The 19,628-nt window shown below is 35.3% G+C and overlaps 2 protein-coding genes across 3 annotated transcripts; one reads left to right on the top strand and one right to left on the bottom strand.

Annotated features, from left to right (window-relative positions):
* The first annotated feature begins 5,737 nt into the window (after window positions 1–5,737).
* On the top strand, window positions 5,738–13,032 carry LOC133796741 (uncharacterized). Of its 2 annotated transcripts, XM_062234388.1 has the most exons (14): window positions 5,739–6,059; window positions 6,901–6,959; window positions 7,168–7,282; window positions 7,629–7,738; window positions 7,855–7,923; window positions 8,396–9,007; window positions 9,674–10,209; window positions 10,315–10,379; window positions 10,510–10,589; window positions 10,802–10,906; window positions 11,132–11,271; window positions 11,367–11,495; window positions 12,330–12,482; window positions 12,553–13,032. In XM_062234388.1, exons 1-14 carry the CDS (start codon window positions 5,783–5,785, stop codon window positions 12,686–12,688), a joined length of 2,586 nt encoding a protein of 861 aa, XP_062090372.1. In that variant the 5' UTR covers window positions 5,739–5,782; the 3' UTR covers window positions 12,689–13,032. The 2 variants fall into 2 exon arrangements, with proteins under 2 accessions (XP_062090371.1, XP_062090372.1); XM_062234387.1 differs by having other exon boundaries at window positions 5,738–6,059; window positions 12,330–13,032.
* A 396-nt stretch (window positions 13,033–13,428) lies between these two features.
* LOC133796742 (calmodulin-binding receptor-like cytoplasmic kinase 2) lies at window positions 13,429–16,618 on the bottom strand. The gene is made up of 6 exons (XM_062234389.1): window positions 16,304–16,618; window positions 15,356–15,606; window positions 14,978–15,146; window positions 14,797–14,886; window positions 14,383–14,684; window positions 13,429–14,194 (listed from the first exon to the last, which is right to left on the bottom strand). The coding sequence occupies exons 1-6, from the start codon at window positions 16,545–16,547 to the stop codon at window positions 13,949–13,951; spliced, it is 1,302 nt and encodes a 433-aa protein (XP_062090373.1). The 5' UTR covers window positions 16,548–16,618; the 3' UTR covers window positions 13,429–13,948.
* Between the last annotated feature and the right edge of the window lie 3,010 nt (window positions 16,619–19,628).

Raw genomic sequence — 19,628 nt, 5'->3', positions numbered from 1 at the left:
CACCTCCAAGCTTTTCCATATGACAACTCAATGTCATAATCATTCTTAATGTCTTCTCTTATGTTGTTTGCCATGTACGCATTCGATCCAGTCTGATATTTTTTCTTTATGCAATGACCAATAACCCAAGGTGCAACTTAGCAATGGCCTTTATGTCAGAGGTCAAGTGAGCAAGTGTGTTTATTGGTGAAACGAGTTATCTCGAACATATCAGATTTAGGCATTCTCTCCCCCCTTAATCTCCACCCACAATCAGAATCCTTGCAAGTGATATACCAAACTTCAGCACCTGATTTCTTCACCACAAACTCAAAGTTCTACTTCATTGCATACAAGTGTGCCTTTGTCTTCAACTCTAACTTGTCCTCAAAAACCTTCCCAACTTCTATTACTCCATAACTCACTCCAGGTAATGTGGGGATAACATAAGAGGGGCATGGGATATCTTCAACAGTATACGCCGGAGAACTTCATCTATTTCTATCGTCTTGTGTAGTTGGACGACTGCTCTCTGAGCTAGCAGTCCTCCGTCCTTGGCTGTCTTGACGTCTTGGCAAGGGTCGTACATTTAAATTATCTACTTGATCCACAGGTAGCATCGACAACCGATCCTCTGAGTTATCATCAGAACTACTGCACCCCTCAACTCTTTCATCGTCATCACCAAAATGGGCAACTGGATCGTCATTGACATAAGGCTCATACTCATACCCATCATCATGCGGGAGATTTGTTGGGGGAAAAAAGTTTCATTATGACTAGGACCTCCCATGCATACACTTGGCCTAGGAGTTATTTGTGGAATAGTCATGCAGGATTGATTATGATTTTCCATATTAACACTCGCTCTAGGAGATGGATCAATAAGAGCAATGTTCTTTGCAATCGAACTAACGCATAAAGGAACCCGATGTCTTAAGGACTTCGAATTGTCAAGATTAAGGGCACTAACTCCTTCATCATCTATGATTTCAATGAGATCTACGCTAAAATCATTGCATGTAAATGACACTTCCAACTTTAAGTCAAACAATGACCTATCCACTTTCAGCTTTGAATACAACTTCTCCAATAATTATATGTAACCAACATCAATTGGTACATGTATTATAGTGTTCAAATCAGCTTTGAAATTCCATTTCTCTCCGATCTGTTCCCAAACACCGTAGTAAGAAACAATTATATTAACTCTGGAACCTGCAAATTTACAACAAAAAAAAACATAAGAAAATTATAAAAATAAAGTGTAATCGATGGTAAATCGATGATGAATCGATGCCTATGAAAATTTGTATTGCAGTTCAACATCGATGCCACATCGATGACATTTCGATGCATAATCGATGCTGATGGTTGCCATATGTACACGATTCCATTTCGATGGTATATCGATGCTGAACCAAATCAACATATATGACATCGATTCAACATCGATATACCATTGATATTATATCGAACATAACATCTAAATTATATGTTCGCCCCAACATCGAAATTTTATCGATGTACCATCGAAATGTCATTGATGTATAATCGATGCTTATGGTTTCCATCTGTACAAAATTCTATTTCGATGGTATATCGATGCCATATCGATGCGGAACCAAATCAAGATATATGACATCGATTCAACATCAATAAACCACTGATATTATATAAAAAATAACATCTAAATTAGATGTTCGCCCCAGCATCAACATTCCATCGAAATGCAAACGATGTACCATCGAAATGCCATCGATGTACCATCGATTTTGGAATGGCTCCCAAATAATCCCAGATCCGAAGAACTGTTAAAAAAATGCAAAAAAAATACCACACTCAACTACGGAACAGTTCGAATCTAATATCTAACCATGACATTTCATATTCACAAGTAGATAGAATGAAATGATACTTACCCATTATTTTTTTCTCTTGAAAAACGCCAAGAATGACAATTTATTTACTTGAAATGAATTCTTCACTTGAAATGAAACTTCCAGATCCGAGCAGTCCAATTTCTTCACCAATTTGGCTGTGAAAATTGACAATGGGTTGCTGTGAAAATGGCTGTAAATGATGGATGAGAGAAAGAGATAGAGAGAAAAATGTGTGAAGTGTTAAATTTTACTGATGAGGATAATTTTGTCCAAAATAGAGGAGGGGGCACATTAGTGGGAGAATTTTTATGATGGAATGTTAAAAAATTTAACTATATTATGATGCATATAGTGTAAAATTTCCCTTTACAAATCAAGGAACATATTATATTTTCAATTTAAAAAAAAAAGAATAAATAACATTTTGCCCCCAAACTATGACTATTATATGATCGTGTCCCATAATGCTTCTCGATGTTAAAAAATTTCCTCGAATTACGCACATTATTGAAATATGAAACTTTTGTTAGATTTCATCCTAGGTGACTACCAGATTGATGATGTGACACTGCCATGTGTAGAATAATTAACAATTTTGCTCCCCGAACTTTGACGGCTACCAAATAATATCCCTTTTATTAAAAAAATATATTTTTTTCTAAAAATAATAATTATATCCTTCAAAAATTAAAATTTTAACTATATACAAATAACACTTTTTTAGTTTTAGTTTTTCTTTTATTTTACAATATAAAATAAATCTATTTTAGAATGAAAGTTTAAAATAAATATTAAAACAAGAAAAACATTTAATTAAATAGAAGGACGAATGACTTAAATAAAAAAAAAATTAATATAAGAGGAGGACGACAACGAATGGGAATGGGAACAAACTTTGTTTTATGATTTATTTTTAATTTTTATTTATTTATATTGTAAAAAAAAGTTATTTGTTATTAATTAGATTTTTAATTTTTAAGTATTTGTAAATTTATTTAATGAATTTGAAACTTTTAATATTGTTTATTTTATTAATCTTTAAAAATGATTTTTTTTTTAATTTTTAAGGATATAATTATTATTTTTAAGAAAAAAATTAGGTTTTCTTAAAAAAAAAATAGTTTTAATGAAAATTGTACAATATGATAATGGTCAAAGTTTGGGGGCAAAATTGTTAATTATTCTACATATAGCAGTGCCACATCATCAATCAGTTAGCCACCTAGGGCAAAATCTAACAGAAGTCTCATATTGTAAGTAACGTGCATAATTCGGGGTGAATTTTTAACATCGCGAATCATTCAGGGGCACAATCATATAGTGGTCATTAAGGGTGCATACGGGTTGGATTTTCGGGTTTCGGGTTCATCGAGTTTGGGTTTTGCGAGTTTCGAGTTAAGAAAAATTGTACTGAAACCGATCCGAAATTTTTGGGCTTTTTCGGGTTCAGGTTCGGGTTTCATTTCGGGTTGGCTGGGCCATTTGTGATTTTGGGCCGGAAAGCCCAAATTTGCAAAAATGCCATTTTTTAAAAAAAATATCTTCTTTTTTTTTTTTTTTAAATATCATCTTTTTCCAAAAATATGGTTGTTTATTTGCTAAAAAAAACATTGTAAGTTATAATAGTGCATACTTTTATACACGATTAAAATTATTTAAGTTTATATTTTTTTTATTTAACATTTAAAAGTTGTGATTATTTTTTTAATGTAAGAGATTCATAATATGCACCGAAAACAGATATAAAACAAATTATATATATTGATGAAAAAATGAGCTCATCACTAAATACAAAACATATATACTAATAGAAAGAAAACATATATATATATATACTAAATGTAAATACAAAATCAGCTCATCAATTTTAATTACTGTAAATGTAAATACAAAATGAGCTCAAGGTCAATATGAAGCTAGAGAGTTAGGTGCTTTAACTTTAACAGAAAGAAAACTTACCGGAACGCTGGCTGGCGAGGCGAGGCGTGCCGCTGGTGGTGGCCATGCGATTTGGTGGTGCCGCCGCGTGAATGCTGAGGGTGAGGGAGGCTCTCGTCTCGATGGGTTGGTAGTGGAACTCGGCGGCCGTGCTTGAGGAGACTGCTCTCTTCTCTCCTGCTGAAGCTTGAAATTCAGGGACTCGGAGGCTTGATTGAAATGAAAGAGAAGAAGAAAAAAAAAGGGGTCGGGTTTAGCTTTACTTTAGGGTTCAGTTCAGTTCAGTTTCTTTCAAATTTTATTTATTTATATACATATTTTTTTAATTTTTGGTCGGGTTTCGGGTTACACCCGAACCCGACGGTGCATGATTCTTAAAACCGAACCCGACCCGATATGTTTCGGGTTCGGGTCGGGTTAGACCTGAATTTGACGGGTTTTTCGAAAAAAATGGGTTCTCCGGGTTCAGGTCGGGCGGGATTTCGGGTTTTGCGGGTCCCATGTGCACCCCTAGTGGTCATAGTTCGGAGGACAAAAATGTTATTTAATCTAAAAAAAATATTTTTTGAGTTTTTTTTTTTAGAAATCCATTTTGCGAGTTTTAAAACTTGATTTAATTTAAAATAATAATTATTTTCCGTGGGATTTGAAATACCATGTGGAATTTTAATAGAGAAATTTGACTTTTAATGCATTAAATGGTACTGTATAACAAAATGATACCAAGCTAAAAAAATATCACATTTTTATTCTAGTTTTCTTTGGATTCCCAAAAATGCCCCTATCATAAATTTCCAACTTTTTTTTCTCCCATTGTCTTCTCCCTCTTTAACTCTCAAGCTCTCGTACACAAAAAAAATAAGGTAGCTTAATCTATACAAATTTTCGAGCTTGGATTTCAGGGGCAAGTTGTGAATCCTTTCAAGGCAAGAACTTCATTTTGGATTTTGGATAAAAATCGTATGGGTAAGTATATATTTGTTATATGTAGTGAGGAAACTTGTTTATCAACATTGCTTTTGCTATTTCGAACGATATGTGTATGCCTTCATGTTTTATTGTAATTTTTCATTATCGGAATGGATTTTTGTTCCTTTATTGGTTTTTTTCTGGGTTTTTTGTCTGCCTCGATAGTCCTCGATGGACCTCGATAAATTCTCATATATTTATATTATTTGTCTATCTCGATATGCTTCGATGAGACTCGATGGACCTCGATCTTTCCTATGAACAAAAATCAACAAAAAAAAACCAAGCACATACACATATTGCAGATTAAAAAGGAAATCCCTCACATTCGTTTTCTTTGGGGTTGTTTCCACAAAGTTTGGTCTGTTTGCTTGACGTTCTTCTTCTTTGCCTTCTCCGATTGTCAACTCCGACAATATCCAAGCCACAAATACTTGGTCGTGGATGTGGAAGACAATGCTTCTCCAATTTGCTTGGGTTATGACTGATTAAATTGGGTTTGAGGATTTTTTTTCCTTCAAACTAAAAAAGTGAGAGAGAGACCGAGAGAATACAAAAAGACGGTGGGAAACAAATGTCAGGGGCATTTTTGGTACTAAAATAAATAGTAGAACCAAAATAAGACTCATATAGTGATAATATATTTTTTAAATACAACCCCTTTTATACATTAAAAGTCAAATTTCCCTTTTAATATTCATGCATGAAATTAAACAATTTTTTAAAAAAAAACAACAACAACGTTTTGAGAGAAAAGAATAGAAAAGAAAAACAGAGGGCGCGTGAGATAACGCTCCTATGCAGCACGTGGACTTCCTATGATTGTTATCCTAGGTGGGGAGAGTGCCCAAGGAGCCGAAATTGACGAACAGAAGTCAAGCTTGCATTTGTTTTTCACAATTTTTAATAGTTTATCACTAAAAAAGAATGATATTCTATATAATAATAATAATAAAGCTCCTAGATTTTCTTAAAACACCAACAGAGACACTAATCTGAAACATAATATTAAGATGACCCCATTTCGTCTTTTTTCTTTTTCTTTCGCCTTCTCTTTTACTGGACTAAGGAAACAAACACTAAAGAAAGAAGGAGAAGACCAACAAATGTCTTCCAATTCATTTCTTTGTCGCTCTCCCTCTCTGATTTTCAGTGTAATACTGCTATTTTTCGGTCACTTTGGCCATTGTTTTTCGTCTGGTGAACAGGTTTCGTTCAACACCTTTACTATTTCCAGCTTCAGTTACCCTTCAACCACGCTCAAGTCATTTGACTTGCGTTATATCAGAGGTTTGGAAGCTAGTTCATGATGACCCTTTTGAGAATTTGATTCAATTAATTTGTTTTCTCTTTTATTTCTTGGGGTCAAAAGGGTGTAATGGTTGATGGGTATTCGTCAAAATTCATTCTTTTTCTTCTTTTTGTTTGAATAATCGTGTAGATTGTACAAGTAGAAACTGATTGTCGTTTGGTAAACGTTAATATATTTTTATCATTTTGTTTGTGCAATTTTGTTATTTTAAGAATTTTGCTGTTGGTCTTTTATGGTTCGTGGCTAAATTGATCAACTTTACTGCCCTCCCCTTACTGGATTGTAAATTGTGTTAATTTGAGATTTTGATTGTTCTAAGTCGCTTCTCATTTGTATTCATTTTTAAAAACTGTTTATTTATTGGTGGATTACAAATTACGTTTACTTGTTCGCAAAAGTCTAACACCATAGTGTTTGATTTTTTTGTGTGAATGTTTTCAATGTTGAAATTGGGAATGCCGTACTTTGGTTAGTATGGTGATCTAAGATAGTCTATTATAATATTTTGCTTAGACACAAAATAAGCAACAAAAGGAGAAGGATAATTGAATGGGTGCACATTTTCATTTGTATCGTGGATTGGCTCTGTTTAAAAATATTAAGTTATTTGATTTAATTTTAGTGTAAATATCTATGCTTTTCCGTATTTTGTCTTGTATACCTTACCAAGTAAATTACAACTTAAATGGGTGAAGAAGAGATCACACTTAATCGGATATCCTGATCAATAGGAATATATTCATCAAGATACATTGGTATATCTCATGGTTAATTATGCATTTTGTTAATTTATGGTTTTGGTGTTTTGGTTTGTACTAGTTGAATTGCCACCATGGTTCTCTTCAATGTCATTGGAGTTGCACTCAGATGTAGACCTTGTAAGTATATTTTCAGGTTCAAAGAATATAACATGAACTGTCAAGGGTGTCTATCACTTGTGTGTCGTTTTTCAGGTTTTCAACCTGTTCTCTATTATCACAAGGTTACTCCTTGATGGCGTGGAAAAAGAAGAAGCCATTAGCTTCAAATTAAATTGGCTGCGATCCCTTTTCATCTTATGTCTTGTTATATTTGTATTGGTTTCAGGGGACTGTAAAGCTAGCAAAGATTCCTAAAAGTAGGCTTCCAATAATTTGCTTCAGATATGGCAGCCTCCCACTGACAGATAGTAGTGGTTCTCTAAAGGATTCTGGCCATTCAGGTAAATGTTGCTTGGATTTTAATACTCACATGGAACTTACTTGTTCATCCATCTGGTTTATGACTTTTTGTGACCGTGTTTTTTGTTGGACTTTTGTGTAATATTATACTGATTATCAACATGCATACACAATGTACTGCACCAGCGTCACTTGACAAAGTTTCTGCGTTCTCAATGATAATGCTATTTACCATCTAGAAAATAAACATAGATAGTGCTTTGTATCTTTGGCAAATGAAGTAAAAGTTGTATGATGAAGTCTTTTGCTCAACCTTTTATTCTTTTTTATTTTTTTTATTTGCAAGTATTATTATAGTTGGTATTGATTGATTTTCTTCTCTTGCAGTTTTAGTTCCTCTCTTTAATACCTCATTTGAAGGAATACAAGCTCTTCAAAATGGGGAGCAGTGCTACCTAATGCAGAAAAATTTCACACTAAGCTTGACAAATGAGCAGGTCTCTCAGATCTTTCAGCTTTGATAGTACCTTTGTTTGTAGACATTATCTTTACATTTCTGAGCTTTTATTTTCTATTTTTAACTAGGACATTAACTGTTAAACTTCTCATTCAGATATCTCCTGGAGTTTGGTATTTTGGTCTTTTTAATGGCGTTGGACCTACAAGGTCACAGTCGAAAATGGTGATATTCTGGCACACTTAAATTGTATCACTTGTTATTCTATATTTCATTCCATGAGTTTTGTACTATTATCATTTCTTTGTCTTTATCTGTGTCCCATATGGTTTACCGTCATGTATTTATAGGCAAAGGAAACTTTTCACATATATGTATTTATAAGCAACAAATCAATGGAAATAGCAGATTCACCATATTTGTTTATTTTTATTCTAATATTAATATAAATGTTTTGTTATCTCACACCTCACACATACATATGTATGCATTTTAAAAGAAGTTAATTTCACTAGGCTCCACATATGCATCACTGTCTAACTGTGTCTAAGGTGTTATCTACTTTATTTTCTTATGGCATCCCAGAGATGGTGGTTTTGTTGCTACGAGTCTTCCAATTGTACTTGTTGTAAATAGGCATATAAATATGTTGTGACTGGTCATGTGTTTTATCTAGAATTTTGCCCCTACATTGCAGATTAATCGTGGCCCGGCATATTCTTTCAGTGCCAACATTAGTGTGGAAGGATGTACAACCTCATCCATGGGGGGCCAATACTGCAACCAGACGATTGATTCACTTTCATGTGCTTTGATCAGCAACTATAATCTTGCAGAAAATTCTGCAGATGCTATGTTATATAACCAAACGACGGAGATTATTGCCTGCAAAAATAATTTTGAAACTTCTTGCCATGGTGATGGTGAACCAAAAGTCTACACTTTGGACATAATGGGAGTGGCTGAAGAGTTACGTATTACTGCAAGAAATGTCAGTCTAAATGTAACTCCTCCAAATAGCACAGGCAATGTTAGTGAAATAAATTTAACGTGTATTGTTCGACATGGTGCTATGCCATCAATGGCTCTGCATGATTATTCCAGTGACATCAGTAAAGCCCCATTGGTGATTCGTTTACCAAAAATTGGTCGATGGTATATTTCCTTCTTACCTTTCAATCTTTCGAAAGGACGTGGTGGAGTTCAGGGAACCAATAATAAACTTTGTTACTCCATGGAGTCAAAAATTATTCAGTGTCCGCTTGGGAAGGCTGGACCAAATTGTACTTGGGAAAAATACATCCTTCAGGTGAGATTTCCAGGTGTGTGTGTGTGTGTATTGCTTCTAGGAAGTTTTCTTCTATTATTAAATTCTGTTTAATTTTCATTATGTGGTCAGTATTTCAATAGCAAGTTTTAAATTTGGACCCTGCAACCAGCAATCATAGATTTTTTTTTTTGATTTAGTTTTTATTCTGATACAGATGGTGATTGCCAAAATTGAATAGAAAGAGAGAGTGTTGAGAAGATGACAAGACTATCTATATTTACTTAATAATGCTTAGCAATAGATAGGATTAGGTTAGTTTATTAAGCATATGAAGGGGATGGGGTTTTTTTTTTCTTTCTTTTGCTTTAAGCAGTTGGATCTTACTTGCCAATTTTTTCTGTACAAGAATATATATGCAGTAACCAACTTTGAAAAAGGTATCTGGAAAACATGCTTGCAAAAAAGTAAAATAAAATAAGACTGTAACAATCAAAAGTTTGTGATGATGTTGTAGCTTTGGAAGTAACATTTCATTGTTGCTTTATCGAATAGAGAGACGAAATGTAGACTCCATTTTTATTAGCTTCTTGCTTGAAATCATCTCTACAATCAGCTTCTTTTTTGTAGTGTTTATATTCATCTTGATGCATCAAGAAACTTATTGGCAGGATTATTTATTGACAAGCTGAGAATGGTTATCTGCAGACAGTTATCAGGAGAGGTTCCACACCATTTGAATCCTATTATTTGCCAGTCAGTGGAAAAGTGATATCAGATTCATCCAATTTTCCTCTTGAACCCATTCTTACCAACTCCACATTTAATGGAGAACCAGAGAATTCTTGGACTTATTTTATTATGGACATTCCTAGAGGTGCAGCTGGAGGAAATATCCGCATTCGACTCACATCAGACTCAAGGATTACTTCTGAAATATATGCTAGGTTTGGTGGATTGCCATCGCTTGATAGCTGGGACTACTATTATGCAAACAAGACAATAAATAGTGATGGCTCCATGTTTTTCAAGTTATATAATTCGAGTGATGGAAAAGTAGATTTATACATTCTATCGATTAGGGAAGGAACATGGAGTTTTGGAATAAGGCATAGAAATGAGAGCAATATTGCTTCCAAAGATCAGTCTATTATGTCTATATCCCTTGAAAGATGTCCAAAAAGATGTTCCTTTCATGGAGAATGTAAATTTGCTCTGGATGCAAGTGGTTTGGCATTATACAGGTTTTTAATCGGCCCTGCACTGCTCTGCACCTTTTTTGCTTAATGACTTCTTTGAGGCATTGCCCAATTACAATTGATGAATAATGATTTTTCTTTTGCCCTTAGCTTCTGTGCTTGTGATCGGAACCATGGAGGCTTTGATTGTAGTGTTGAAATTGTGTCACGCCGAGGTACATGTTGCTTCAGAGAGGATTTCAATATGTTCTTAATAATTCATAACTTTCACTATGATTTGTTTTCTCCAAATTGCATTCTTCATATTTAAATTTACTTTACTCTCCTTTAAATTATCAATTTCAGGGCACGTAGTACAATCAATTTTTCTTATTGCATCAAATGGAGCAGCTGCATTTCCTGCCTTTTGGGCCCTTAGGCAAAAGGTAGCGCTCATACTTACTCTTTTCAATTAAACTGAAATTGCTGAGAACTTCTGTACCAGATAAATTATTGTGATCTACCTTACATTACCTGTGATACAAAAGGATGTCTTCTCTATGTAACTATGTATACAGGCATTACACCATTTTCTGTATTTATCCCAAGCTATCCCATATAACTAAACATTTTTTTCCCTTTAAATTTCTCTATACAGGCATTAGCAGAGTGGGTGATATATACATCTAGTGGAATTTCAAGTGGATTATATCATGCATGTGATGTTGGATCTTGGTGTGCGTTATCATTTAATGTCTTGCAGGTAAAGTTCTTTCTTTTCTCCTCTTCTTGAGGTTGAGGTTGTGGGTGGAACCATGGATTTTTCTGCTTAGATGGTTTCACTGAATTATTTTGCTATTACTTACTTGAAAAGGGATATTGCACAATAAAATTTGAGAAACTATGATTTTGTTGTTTGACTATTGCTCTTTCTTAAGAATTCTAAACTGAATTAGTCAGCACTTAAGTGTATTGGAAAATGTTTCAGTTCCTCGACTTTTGGCTGTCTTTCATGGCTGTGGTGAGCACTTTCTTGTACCTGACTACAATTGATGAAGTGTTCAAGAGAGCAATACACACAGCTATAGCCATCATTACTGCCCTCATGGCAATTACAAAGGCAACCAGGTACCTTGCACTCAAAATCATGTGTAGTCTATGCATTGAAAATCACAATCATGTTTGCTACTATGCCTGGTATCTAACAATGTCAACTTTTGCAGGTCTTCTAACATTATTCTGGTGATAGCAATTGGCTCTTTGGGTCTACTTATTGGATGGCTTATAGAGTACTCAACTAAGCTTAGATCATTCTCCTTGCCAATTGGAATGTGCTTAAATATAATTGACAGGTGGGTTTTAATACTAAATCAATCATGAGGTTTCTGAATTTTATTTATGCACAGTTCAAACACAGAGGGTGTTTAAACAGTCTCACCTTGCCCCTGTTAATTTTTTGTGGTTGAATACCGTGATCTTGCCCTCTTAGGGGGCAAAGTGATATGCAAGTCATAATTTAATATTTGACTTTGTTGATTTTTTTTTTTTTTAAAAAAGAAATTGATACAGTAATATATTTGTTTGATTTTAGTGCTGCTTGATCTCTCTCTCTCTCTCTTTTTAATCGTGGTTTATAGTATTGCTAAGAAAACAAAAACCACAAAATATGTTGTTTCTATAGTGAATTATTCTCTGTCTCTCTCTTTTCTTCTTCTTTCTCTTGTTATTTTGGTGAATTATTAATTTATTGTTGTGTTTTACAAATATATTTTTTGTCATTGTTATCTTGCATATTCTCTACGTTCTTAATTTATTTATTTGTTTTATCTTTTTGCTCAGATATCTTTTCATTTTTTACAAAATAAATAATTGTGCATTTGTGACTTGTTTTTAATTTTGTTTGAAATAGTTTTTTATTTCATTACTTTTTTTTGTTTTGCCGCCAAAATATGTAACTTGTTCTTTGCCAGCATACGAAAAGAATAAACTATTGGGTTTCATCCACAAAAACATTATAAGAATATGAAAGTGAGATTGGTGTAAAATAAAACAAACTATCACGGCTAAACAGGCATTAACCACTTGCTCAAACCGCTTTTAGATCAAAAAGTTGCTAGAGAACTTTGTTATTTTCTTTGATCAGAAGTTCACTAATGTTTGCTACATACCAACGTTTGTTTCCACAGATGGCAGGCTGTTAGAATGTGGCTTCGTAATGTCGTGAAGACGATTTTTAGACGATATGTATGGGGCTATTTACTTGCAGGCTTTACTGCGTTAGCCATGGCAGCCATAAGCTGGAAACTGGAGACTAGTGAAAGCTACTGGATTTGGCATAGGTATAATCATTCATCCATACACTCTTCTACTCCTCTCGTTTTTCTTAGTTGGTCTCTTTATACTTTGCAGCATTTGGCATGTGACAATCTACATATCATCATTCTTCTTCCTATGTTCAAAAGCAAATCCTGTAGTTAATGAGGATGAAAGACCGCTGGATCGTACTTATGAGTTGACTCGGCAGGATTCAATCCCAAGAGCTTAATATACAAAAGATTCAAAAAGAAAAGAAGAGAGAGAGAGAGAGAGAGAGAGTGAGAATGTTAGGAAAAGAAAAAAGAACAGAGAAATTTTGTGGGAGAGGGGAAGCGGAGTTTATGCCTAGAGAAATCTGGTTGCATATCCACAATGGAGTTTCTTGTGCTGTATAGCCCCTCTTTGAGTCAACGATAGCATTAGTTTTTTTAATTGTACATTCTTCTCATAAGTTAGCCCGACAGGAGTCACAGCCACAGGACATTGTTTTGTAAGTATTATTCTGTAAATTATAAGTGTCATAATCCTTGACATATGACATGTCAAATAATGGATGTCATCTTGGTCGAGTCAGTGCGAAAGATTGGTCCATTTTTCTTTTGGTATCATATTTTAACTTGTGCAACTTTTAGGAATTGTTCAAATTTCTGACCTTTTCTTTTCAAACAAGAAATTTAGATCACAAACCCTTCATATGATCATGTGGGCTGTCATCAAGCGACATCCTCATGATGGAGTATTTATTTTGTTTGGAGTTTTTTACGTGGAAGCTACGAGTCAAAACACGCATTATTGTCTTGGTATTAGATAGCTATTATCTTGGTAGGGAAAGAGAGATCAAATGCGTGTATTATATTTATTTTGGATTTGTAACATTATATGCCAATAGCCAGGGTTGTATACGGTGACGGTGACCAAAGATTCTGACTTTAGTTACCGACTGTGATAGAAATTTTGAAGCAAATAAGATTAAATAAATATAAATGTAATATATTTGGCTGAAGAAACAAATATTCAATATATTACACACACAAATTACCTTATTAGTAGTATACATAGCAACCCAATGTGAATAACATATTGAAATTCACGAAAATATAATACATGAATATGAACGAAATCATCTCTAGCTAAATTTTTATAGACAAGGCAATTCTATCAACATTCCAGCAGGGAAAAGAATAGAGATAACCTAACAGCAAATCTCCTTTAGACTTTCCAAAGAACCAAACATTTATGAAACCTTTTTTTTTTCCTTCCAATCCATTCGTTACAAATAATTGGTTAGGAAACCAATTAAAATCGACGCAAACTGTCGGTGTTGCATCCGAACAGAGAGCCATATACCCAATAACTCAAATCCACACCAATGTTATGCGTTCGGGATTAACACCGTTGAGATGATAAAGCACATTTTTCATATCTAGATGAGACAAAAATTCATAATTCAAGCAACTTCTCTTGGGAGCTCACTTATTATTTTGTTGTTCTAGCTCCTTTGGGAACGAGCTGAAAATGAACGGAAATCTGAACCCAGTAGTTCTTTGTAATCTTTGCGGATGCTCCAAAGGATCTCGGCACACCTTCTCATGCTAGGCCGACTCTGTCTGCGTGGTGCCAAGCATTGTAAGGCTAGTTCAAGAAGCTTTTCAACAGCCAGACTGTTTCCTGCAGAGTGTTCCAACTTTGGATCCAATATTGAAGGAGCATCACCATCAGCAAACTTCTTCACGGCCTGCAAAAATAAGTGATGTCAAGTTTTGCATTTGTGAAAGCTTGATTACACAATTAATTAATGGTTCGATGAAGCCAAATTAGCATTTCCATAGCAATTTGATGGAAACACACTTAATTATCCTACAGAACATATGAAAACAATCTACATATTTTCAAGAAATTCATTGAAGAAGATGAGGTTCGAACCCATTTCACAGTTATCCGTTCCTTGAGTTCCCGTTTTGCCTCGATGGGACGCCTGCCTGTGACAAGTTCCACTAACAACACACCAAACGAGTAGACATCACTTTTCTCAGTAAGTTGATAGGTTCTAAGGTATTCTGGATCCAAGTAGCCAGCAGTTCCCTTTACTTGGGTGGACACATGGGTGGCTCCTGAATCGGTGTCAGCTGCTAGTCTAGCAAACCCAAAATCTGCCACTTTGGCCCGAAAGTTTTCCGTAAGGAGAATATTTGACGACTTTATATCTCTATGAATGATAGGGTGATCTGCAAAGAACTCATGACATGATTAGGTCTATCTATTCAGATCCTAGAACTAGAAGAATAGCCAATGCTATTGACTGATTCTAAATGAAGTTTGCTGCTAGAAAACAAAAACCTGTGTACATATGCAGATAGGTGATTGCATGAGCCACGTCTATTGCTATATCAAGTCTTGCAGCGAGGTCAAGGATGTTTCCATGAACACCTGCATTAGTTTCTTGTACTTAATTTCTCATGAACATAAACAATGATATGCAGGCACACAATATAATGTTCAAGGTTGATGAGGTACTCACAGTCTAAATGTTCTCTAAGGGTTCCATTAGGAACATACTCCACGACAACAATTCTTTCATCTCCGTGCTCCAAACATCCATAAAACTTAACCAAATTCAAATGTTCTACCTGTGCTAGTGTTCGGATCTCACTCTGAAATTCGACGCCCAAATGCTTGTCATAAACACTCTGCAGAGAAAAGATAATACGACAGATGAATATCAAGTATCACTCATCCTCCTACAAAAATAGAAGAAAATTACAAAAGCTCTGTCGACACTTGAATGAAGACAGTATCTGAATTTCTAAAATCAGCCTCCTTGTTAACTTATTAAGAACTTTAAGTCGTGGTTTTACTGGGATTGGGAAAAATAGTATCTCTACAAGTTATATCAAACCTTTTTAGCCCGCTTGATTGCAACTGTTGTTCCATCTGCAAGCCTCCCTTTGTAAACTGTCCCAAAACCACCTTGTCCTATCTTGAAAGATGGCGAGAAGTTCCTTGTCACCTTGTAGATACCCTCCATGGTAAGTTTCTCGCTAGCACTAACAGGTTCTCTTTCATGGGTTGAATTATTGGAATGTGCATAAATTCCCCTATTCGAACTGCGCCTTCTCTGGCTACCAGCTCCCAAAGAATCCGGTGTAACTAAGAAGAAAGCCAATCAAATTGGTTATTCTACTTCATCAAGAAACAAATATGCTTTCAATTTAACACGGAGATAGACCTGTTTGTCTCATTCTATACTCACAGAAACACAACTATCATTAAAAAAAAAAAAATTCTACATAGCCCGTTAGGCACTAAACCTTCTTTTATATGTGTTTTACTTTTCTCACAACATTGTATATTTTAATTAGCAATGGGCGATTCAAAAAATACCCTCACTCATCTAATGTTACCATGCTGCAAGTACTGCTAATCCTCTTTTGGAACCTGGTTATCTAAACAGTACTCTTCCTAATAATTCTAGCCTGAAAGCCACAATCCCAGAAAGGCGATTTCACCAATTTTAGAAATTGAATGTGATTGCTACTTTTTCCTATAGATACATTCTGCACATATTGATGGATTTTTCCTACAAGTTTAAAATATTCGCATAGGATTCAGGTTTTCCAACTACTCAAATAGATTTGTTATCAATAAAGTAAAAAAAATACTCGATCGGAACAAGTCCAACGATATTTGTTGAATGAGTCGCAATCTTCAAACTCGCATTTCCCTTTACCTGTCCGCAGATTTTCTCAGCGACCGAACACTTCTAGAAATCAAACTACGCGATCCAGACGTCAAAACCAACTGATTAAAGACGTACAAAGAAAGAGGGATAAAACAAGAGATTTACCAGAGGGGGCTCCAAATTCATCAGAGTCAGCGAAACTTTTGGAGCTTTTCGTCTCTGGCGGAGTGAAGCAGGAGACAAAGACTCCTGCAAAAGACCGGGCTGCATCGGCTACGGAGTTTCGGCTCCGGACACTGGAAGTCTCGGAGTAGGCTGAGCTCGGTGAGTATGGAATCCGGTCCTGCATGCTCGTCCGTGAACGGGAGCTAGAATTCCGCCGTCCATGCGAGTAGTCGGAGCTAGTCATTCAAGAGAGAGAAATGGCGGATACCAGCGAGGTGTGAGCTAAAGAGCAGGAGAGAGAGAGTCTCTTCTATATGGTGGTGGAAGAAGAAGACGACTTTGAATTTCAAAGCAGGAAAGGTCGGCGACACTAACGTGCGCGGTTAAAATGTACTGTGTGTGTCACAAATCACGACACAGCTAACTACTAAAATGCGCCGTTGAATTGAATTGAAGCGTATTAATGGGGAAAGAGGAAAATATTATTTCATAATAAAATTAGTAATTTTTTTTTACAAACATAATAAAATTAGTATTAATTATTAATTTGTTGTTGCCATTATGCTGATATTATTAAATTATTATAAAGCATAAACCAGATTTTCCTCAAATAATCGAAACTTAATTATATTTTATGATGTTTAATTGGAATATATTTTTTATAATCGCTTCGAAATAGTCTCCTTGAAAAACATTATGAGAAGGAAAAATCTACCCTTTGACTTTTCCAAATTCTAGTTCATTTGTTACATATATTACTTTTATCATTGACAATATAATAAATACAAGCAGATATACTAAAAAGGTACAATGAGAGCACTTAACTAGTGGCTATGTAATAACTTTGACCATATTAATATCGACCGGCACATTTAATTGTTATTATTATACGAAAAAATAACATATTTAACGTGATTTTTGGTAGGGAAATATAGTATATTATGTATTCTAATACCATAATTTTTAAATATGCCAACATAATTAATTATCATGTGACTATATCAATTTGTAAAATTTGAACACAATTGCTCTTATCATTAATAACAATTTTATCTCTCTAAAACTATCTCTCAACCCCTTTATTATTCTCTATCTCGACGACACTACCACTACAACCTCCCCAAGCTGTCCCCAACATTACCACCATCTTATCCATAGGTGCCGCCACCTGTCATCACCATTAAAGCACCACATCGATTTCAATACACAGCATCAAAATTGCATCAAGAAAGCATCGTTTTAGCCAAAAATCAAGTTTTCATGATTGTAACACAAAAGCATTGAAACACCATCGATTTTGCATAGAAAAAGCTTGTGGAAATTGTGACAGTCAGAATCCCGTGATCCGTAAGGGGAAAGATCGGGTAAAGCTGTGCAATCCCACACCGCCTGGGGAAGGTCAAGTATGATGATTCTAAGACTGTGTAGGTATGGGACTGCACAGTTAGAGATGGCTTAGATGGATTGATGGGTACTACCTATGCCAACAAGATGCATCTTCTTTTCAGTAGCCCATCACTTGAGAACTCCAAAGTTAAGCGTGCTTGACCTGGAGTAATCTCAAGATGGGTGAGCTCCTGGGAAGTTTTCCCAAGAAGCATGCGAGTGAGGACGAAGCATGTTGGAAAGACTCGTGTTGGTTTGTAGGGTCAAGACTTGTGTTGGTTTGTAGGGTTAGTCGTCATTCCAGGAAGCAGCCATATTAACGTGGGGCATTACAAATGGTATCAGAGCCTTGACCCAGCCGGAAGTGTGGCCGACGAGGACGTCGAGCCCGTAAAGGGGGGTGATTGTGACAGTTAGAATCTCGTGATCCGTAAGGGGAAAGACCGGGTAAAGCTGTGCAATTCCATACCGCCTGGGGAAGGTCAAGTATGATGATTCTAAGACTGTGTAGGTATGGGACTACACAGTTGAAGATGGCTTAAATGGATTGATGAGTACTACTTATGCCAACAAGATGCATCTTGTTTTCGGTAGCCCATCACTTGAGAACTCCAAAGTTAAGCGTGTTTGACCTGGAGTAATCTCAAGATGGGTGACCGCCTAGGAAGTTTTCCCAGGAAGCGTGCGAGTGAGGACAAAGCATGCTGGAAAGACTCGTGTTGGTTTGTAGGGCCAGTCGTCATTCCAGGAAGCAATCATATTAACGTGAGGCGTTATAAAAACTATGACCAATAGAGTTAGACACTTAACTACATCCACACGTAAAAGAAATGTGGTTCTGGTTGAGGCTTTCTTTCCTTTATTAGTAAAGGGGGTGTGGGACGTTCCCAATTCATACAAGTGAAATTTTCTAATCGATAATTAGGCCAAAGAAAGAACTTTAATAAAAAAAACCTCCATTCTCGCAAAGGGAAGGACGTGAAATTCTTTTTCCTTTTTGTAGTATATTTTATTTCTCCTACTCTTAACCTTCATTTTATTTATTTGTCGGCAAAAACATCCTATTATACCCTGTTATATCTAGTTGGTCTTATAAATGGAGACAAAACTAGTTTTAACAACACATGAAAATTTTGAGAAAGTGATTAGACCGAGGGAAAGAGAAAGAACTTGTATCAAGTGAGAGAGAGTGACTCAAGACTGTTAGAAAATGAGTGTTTGGATGTAATCGGGTACAGAGTGTGAGATAGAGAGTTTGTACCGTGTGAAGTTTGTGTTCTCCTCAACTGTGTATGGTGTAATCCTTGTTCTTGTTGATCAATAAAGGGTTTTGGTAGTGCTCTTAAACTGGATGTAGGATCAGGAAACTGATATGAACCAGTATAAATCCTTTGCCTCTTCTTCTTTATTTTTCTGTTCTTCCATTATTACCATTAGTTTTTGTTACTCTGTATTGTTCTTGTGTGCTCTTTTGGTGTTTGATAAAATGTACATGTGAGTTTTTGTGTTGAATTGAGTCAACACTTTTTGCAGGGACGAGGAGATTGGATCTAGCTGTAAGAAGAATGCTTGGTTGAGCGAATTTCAGGGTCCCTTGACTTGCCAAACGGTTTCCAATATGCCAATACAGTAAGTATTGTTTTGGCCAAAATGATGTTTTTTCGATGCTCTTGCAATGCACTCACGAAACTTGATTTTTTGGGCAAAACAATGCTTTTTCAATACACAATCGATGGTGTTTCGATGCTATCATGAAAATGTGATTTTAGGCCAAAACGATATTTTTTTCGATGCAAAATCGATAGTATTTCAATGCTTTTGCGGTGGAATAATGAAAACTTTTTTTTTTGTCAAAATGATGCTTATGCAAAATTTATGGTGATTCGATGCAATCGTGAAAATTTGATTTTCGGCCAAAATGATGCTTTTTCGATGTAAT

This window comes from Humulus lupulus, chromosome 8 (genome assembly GCF_963169125.1).
Source record: "Humulus lupulus chromosome 8, drHumLupu1.1, whole genome shotgun sequence".
NCBI lineage: Eukaryota > Viridiplantae > Streptophyta > Magnoliopsida > Rosales > Cannabaceae > Humulus > Humulus lupulus.
This window is presented reverse-complemented; position numbering and strand designations above follow the sequence as displayed.